General features: G+C 54.6%; 3 protein-coding genes across 3 annotated transcripts, besides 4 other annotated features; 1 reads left to right on the top strand and 2 right to left on the bottom strand.

Annotated features, from left to right (window-relative positions):
• Positions 1 to 3,138: part of a mobile genetic element that runs on past the window's edge.
• Positions 378 to 416: a tandem repeat.
• On the top strand, positions 1,893 to 2,630 carry EKO05_0009868 (uncharacterized protein; the record flags this gene model as incomplete). The annotated part of the gene is made up of 1 exon (XM_038946950.2): positions 1,893 to 2,630. One exon carries the CDS (start codon positions 1,893 to 1,895, stop codon positions 2,628 to 2,630), a length of 738 nt encoding a protein of 245 aa, XP_038795238.2.
• A 262-nt stretch (positions 3,139 to 3,400) lies between the features above and the next one.
• Positions 3,401 to 3,536: a mobile genetic element.
• Positions 3,537 to 4,088: 552 nt separating this feature from the next.
• Positions 4,089 to 4,691, bottom strand: EKO05_0009867 (uncharacterized protein; the record flags this gene model as incomplete). The annotated part of the gene is made up of 1 exon (XM_038946949.1): positions 4,089 to 4,691. One exon carries the CDS (start codon positions 4,689 to 4,691, stop codon positions 4,089 to 4,091), a length of 603 nt encoding a protein of 200 aa, XP_038795237.1.
• A 300-nt stretch (positions 4,692 to 4,991) lies between these two features.
• EKO05_0009866 (uncharacterized protein) lies at positions 4,992 to 5,468 on the bottom strand (the record flags this gene model as incomplete). The annotated part of the gene is made up of 1 exon (XM_038946948.1): positions 4,992 to 5,468. The coding sequence occupies one exon, from the start codon at positions 5,466 to 5,468 to the stop codon at positions 4,992 to 4,994; it is 477 nt and encodes a 158-aa protein (XP_038795236.1).
• Positions 5,110 to 5,814: a mobile genetic element.
• Between the last annotated feature and the right edge of the window lie 186 nt (positions 5,815 to 6,000).

Below are 6,000 nucleotides of genomic sequence, written 5' to 3'. Positions count from 1 at the left end.
CTGCTGTGTGAAGCGGTACTTAGGGCTGTTCCAACAGTGCTCCCTCTGCGTCTGTGCAAAAAACATCAGTATCTGCTTCCATGGACGTGACCGCTCTTTGATCGACTTCTTGTCCATGTACGCCTGCAGCGGCGTGTACCTAGTCTGATGCTTCTCTGTACAAATAGCCTCTATGCGCACAAATATGCCTGTCCGCTTGATAACAGATGTCTGGCTCACGCAGGCCAGTCCATCCATCGCGCTCTAAATCGCAGCCTTAACGGGCTCTTTATCTTTCTCCGGGTCTATATTAGGCTTCTTAACACTTGCCAGCAATTCTGGATAATCCAGTTTGTTCAAGTACAGCAGCCACCCAGTCCGCTCCAGCCATGGGGCCGCCTCGTCCTTCTCCCCGTCTTCGATCGTTGTCTTCGTCCAGTTCTTAACATTGGCCCACGTCTTGGCCATCTCCTCGCCTACCCGCGCCCACGCCGCCTCGCCCTTAACAGGGACAGGCTGCGGACCGCTGTCTAGGTTGTGACAAACCTCAAAGTACTGTAATCCGTGCCGGCTGCCAAAAAGTCGCTGGCAGTGTACGCGCTTGCAGCCATCTTCAAGCTAGGCCTGTAACGCCTTTGCCTGGGTTCAGCTAGAGCGTCCACATTTCTTTCTAGCTAACCACCCATGTGTCGTACGCCAATGTTCTTTCAGCATCTTTAGGCTGCGGAACACTAGTTGGCATGTCTCTAGTTCGAGTTGACACAGCAGCCCGTCGTCAAATACGGGCAGCTAGGGGATCGCCTGCACGCCGTTGCTGGGTATCTCCAACTCCGTGGGGTACTGTAGCAAGTCTGCCCACTAACGTACAGCTTCTCTAACCGCTTTAGCGTTTTTAAGTAACTTCTTGTGCTGTTTGTGTAAGTGGCTCTTGATCTGATCTGGCTATACAGCGTATCGGCACGCTCTGCACACCGCAACCTGGTACTCGGCCAAGTGCTCAAAACACGGATTCTCGACTTCTTCTGCCAACATGTTGGTGGCTTGGTTCTTGCTTGATCCAACGCTGCAGTCGCTGTTCTTATTGCTAGGTTATATTGAGTTTCACACCCCAGCCTCTGCGTCAGCTCATAATGTACGGACCAATCTCCGTTCAGGCCGTTACCCTGGTCCAGGGGCTCAGCACAACACGACTGCTTCTTCTTTCCCCTCATCTTCAACGTCAACAAACAAACATGTCGCCATCTAATCTGCCGTGGATCTCCGCGCTGGAAGATGCCGCCAAGCAATTCGATGGCAGGCCTCAGAGCTTCCCCTTGGCCAGCGAGTCTAGCTTTGCCCACAGGCTCGCATACAACCTGCCAAACAAGGACTACTAAAAGCTGTTCTAGAGCAGGGCGACCGTCTCAAACTCGCAGCGTAATGCTCTACTCCGCCCGCACAGCGCAGGCTGGCTAGTTCTAGACAAGACGAGTGTCTGCAAGCCTGTCTTTGTCGCCCACTCTGTGCTGTCAGCGATATAGCTGTTAAGGGAGACGCTCGCTGAAAGCGCGTTGCCTGCTGATACGTGGGCGCGGCTGGTCTCTGCAGCGCAGGACCTTGCCAACAGCGCGAGCGACAGCTTTTAAACAGAACCCCCTTCAGCGCAGCAGCCCTGCGACTCCCCACCGCAGTCAACAAAGCGCGCTGCTGCGTCAAGTTCGGCGCTGCTGTCGAAGCGTCTCCAGCTAGCCACCAAGCCTCCCAGCCCAACAACGCCGCAGCTGTCAAGGTCAAACGAGTCTGACAGGTTAGAGGAGCCTGAGCCTGAGGAGCCTGTCCGTGAACAGATCAGCCAGGAGGAACCCGCCCAGATCACGACCATCACCAACAAAAATCGCCGTGCTAAGCAAGAGCGCGCCAAGAAGCTGGAGCTCATGCAAGCGCAGAAGAAGCAGGACCTTAGATTGGTACCGCCGCCCAAGTCGGCATCTCGTAGGGAACACGGTGCCTATGCCTCCATCTCGCGCCAGGACAAGCCGTTCATTTCATGGATCCTCAAGCAGCCAGTAGACGACAACAACAACCTGTACAGCAGCGCCACAGCGCCTTACCTGACAGCTTCTGGCATGCTCAACAAGGCCCGCTCCATTGGCAATGCTGCTTCCCAGGTCTCGGCTGCTGCCTTCCTGCGAAGCTGGCGTATGCAAGGATCGCCTTTTACGCAGGAGCCTGGGGAAACCCACCCACCCGCTTCCTCCCGCAGCCGCTGGCAGCTGTCGCAGAAGAGCAGCGCCTCAACAGTGCTCCAGAGCGCGCTCGCCTCCGCCTGGAGCCTGTGCGATCGCTACAAGCAGGAGCTGGACATCATCCACATCAAGTACCGCTGGGCCATAGCTTTCCTCGGCAAGGCCTACACCAAGAAGATCGACCAGATCCAGGCGCAGGACGCCGCAAGGCTGAACAACAAGGGCAACAACCAATACGGCAAGGGCAAGGTCAGCTCTAAGGCCATAGACGCCCTGCTGCTGTCTGTCACCGCCGCTTCAGGGCCTGAGCAGCGACAGCGGTTCAAGAGGCAGCTGCACCAGGCGCTCCGCTGGTACGAAGCAGCCAAGCAGCTAGGCTGGGGCATGCTCTGCCTGATGCCGCACAACATTATCTCCAACTCGTAGGTAGAGAACAATCTCCGCGTCCCCTTCTGGCACATCTGGCTCGAGCTGGTTATAAAGGTGAATCTGGAGGCCTACAAAGCAAGCATAGCCTTAGACGCCTGGCTGGGCTCAGAGGGCATCTCTGGCAGATCTATCAGCAAGAAGGCAACGCTGTTAATTAAGGCAAACATGCCTATGTTGGCGACACAGGTGGAGGAGATTAAAGACAGCAAGGTGGAGGACAGCGAAGGCGGCAGGGACGAAAATAACGTTGAGCCTGCGCCCGCCCAGAAGACAGCAAAAAGCCCTGCACCCGTCCGTCTAATGTGCCAACTTACTTTGCTTAAGCTGTATAAGCCTTTTTAAGGCAAATAGCGTACTACAATTTTTTATTCTGTGCTGTGTAGTAAGTGTGTTTACTTCTTGTGTTACTGTTTGCAGAGTTGTTCTGTTGTGGTGATGCAGCGCGGCCCTGGTCCTCCGCGCGCTAGCCTAACCCTAACTAACCCCAACTACAAGCACCAACCCCAACACTACCAACCAATAGGACAATGATGCTGGGGGTTGCATAGATAACAGAGTTAAGTGCTGCAAGAGCGTCGGCCGCATCTCAGCTTGAACAGACTTGAAAATGGAATTCCAGCGTATAACTGAATAGTATTCCAGCGTACGTTGTGACTAAAAATACGCAAGTGTCCTGTAGCCGTTGTTACTAACAAACCTAAAGCTGTAACTCCAGTGAAGGTACACTGCAACTACCCATTTGGGATAGGGGCTCTACTTGGGTTAGGGGGCTTTACTTGGGTTTGCAGGTATCACTCGGGTTGTAGGGACTACTTTGGTCGGTGGCCCTTCTCTAGGCGTTTCTTTCTACGTCTCTAAAGTGTCTGTGTTGCTATTTGGCTGTTTTGCACTTTCTAACTTCTGCGTGATACTAACGCGCTAGTTAGTCTGCCTCTGTATCTTCAAGACACGTAACTATAAATCTGCAGCGTTAAACAACTATAAATTATAAATCGACTTAAACATAATAACCTACAACTATAATTTGGTTATCTCTTTGTTTATGCCTTACGTTGTGGTAGTTGCGTTAGTTCTAACTTTTGCGTGTTTCTCACGCAAGCCTCAGTTACTACTAGCTGCGCTGTCCTCCTGTAGCAAGCTGCCATTCCTTTCAACGTACGACACAAACAAGACAAATACCTAGCACATCTTGCTGCTCTGTATGCCGCCCCACCATACCGTGCTACCTATCCACACAAGTACCTTGTCGAATTCCACCTCCTCTTTCTGCCTAATCCCCTCTCTCTGCATCTGTACCCGCACCCAGTCGTCAAACGTGCTTCCCTACGCCGTCCACACGCACATCATCAACGTAAGCAGCACAGCCTTAAACTGGCAGCCAATCGCCAAGTTTTTCTGCCAGCCACCATCTGGATGGGGCTCGAAGCTGTCGCAAATCGACTGGGGAACACCGCACTAGAAGCAGCAGCTGAAATTCTCCCAGATTGCTTGCTCCCAGATCATCTTCGCAACGTCCTTCACTCTATCGCGCACCTTATCTGCCTGCAGTCGATTGCAGTAGGCAAGCTGGTGCTGGCCTGCATCCGCATGTTCCTTCGCCCGGCACCACTGGCAGCACGCCTTCCAAGACTCAAGCATCTCCTCCAGCCTCTGCACCTCCTGCTGCTCGCGCGACGCCAGCTCCCTCTCCTGCTGGCTCAAGTTCCTGCGCGCCTGCAGCTGGGCGTTGAACTCGGCCCTCTCTGTCTCGTCCTCGTCGCCCACGACTGCTTCTACCTCTGCTCCAGCGCTGTGCACCCGCAGCTGGCACCAGCCGCACGGCTCTTCTCCTGGCTCGCAGCCCTCTCTGGTGTGGTTTCTGTCCATCTCGCGGTCTATAATAACTCTCATGCAGCCGTCACCCTTAACAAGCTCGCGCACACCCTCCTCTGTGTCTTTAGCCCAGCCGCCAGCATATTGCTTGCCTTGCGGGCTGTACGTGGCGCCTCTGATAAAAATAACCTCGCTGGGAAGCCCGCTGCAGCCTGCACGTCCTCCCATCTGCATTACGTCGCGCATTTTCTGCGTGTTCCTCAACCCAGCGAACAAGACTGCCCTGACAGTCTCTCTGTCGATCCCTAGCCCCAGCGCGTTCGTCGCCACAAACACGTGCTCTGTCCCTTCTGTGAGCTAGCGCAAGATCTCCAGCTTCTCCTCTGGCGTGCCCACCTCGCAGTGGTAGCAGACAGCTCCCAACATCGCAGCGTACCCCTGCGCCTTCTTTCTAGAGTTAGTGTACACCACGATCTGGCCAGGCAGCAGGTACTGTTGCTTCTTCTCCTCCACTAGCTCTGCCAGCACGTCGGCTTTGCTCTTTTCTTAATAGTTGTACCAGTGCACCTTGTACGCAAGGTTAGGCCAGCTTATTAGTGCACGAAACCACTCGCACTGCTCCTTTGGCGGCAGCGCCATCAGCCGGATGAACTTGCTCTCCTCTGTGGGTTTCAGCGTCGCTGTCAAGCACACGAGCTGTGTTTCCGCCTTAACCAGCTCGCGCAGCTTCAGCACCTTGGTCCGCCAGCCCTTAACCAAGTCCAGTATGGTGTGGCACTTGTTAATAACAACGCAGTCCAGCCAGCCTATAGATCGCTGCCGGTTAATGAACTGCTCAAATGCTAGCGTGGCCACAGACTCAGGCACCACCAGCACGATTGAAGCCCACTTGTGCGGCCGCTGGCTGTCCCACAGGACGCAGTCAATCCCAGCGGCTTTGCAGCGATCCATCATGTTCTGCTTGAGCGCAACCACGGGGACAACCACGATCGTGACGCCGGTAGAGCACGACGCTGGCAGCATAAATGTTGCGCTTTTACCTCTGCCTATGCCTATAATTACTACTATAGGGCTCTTCTGCTTTATAATGGCCTCTATAGCAGGCTGCTGCACGCTTCTAAACGTGCTGCCCTTCCCCTGCAGCCGCTCGAGCGCCGCCTGAACGTCCACCCTCCGCATCTGCTTCCAGCGCCAGAACTGTTCCTCCACCGCCTCCTTTCTAGCTTCAGCAGCCTAGGTCCCCTTCGCGGGCGGCGTCTTTAATGTCGAGCTAAACTGTAGAAAGCGGTGCCAGGCAATGCTAACCTGCCAGAGTGCCTGTTGCTGCGCCATAATGCTAAAAGGCGACTTATCTATGGGCCTGCCGTAGATCTGACCAGCAAACTTGGACCCGTGCCCGGATCCCAGATCGATCGGGTCGTCTTCCACGTCTTCTTCTCCCTCGTTGTCAGCCCAGTTGAGCGCCTTCAGGATGTCCTTGTCTTAAAGGTACTAGCGGAAGGTGGCCTTAGTGTTGTGCCTCTAGATCTAAATGTTAAGCTTGGTCTAGAGCCAG

Source organism: Ascochyta rabiei, chromosome 17 (genome assembly GCF_004011695.2).
Source record: "Ascochyta rabiei chromosome 17, complete sequence".
In the NCBI taxonomy this organism is placed as follows: Eukaryota; Fungi; Ascomycota; class Dothideomycetes; order Pleosporales; family Didymellaceae; genus Ascochyta; species Ascochyta rabiei.
Note: the sequence above shows the minus strand (reverse complement) of the source record. Positions and strands in the feature narration are given on the sequence as shown.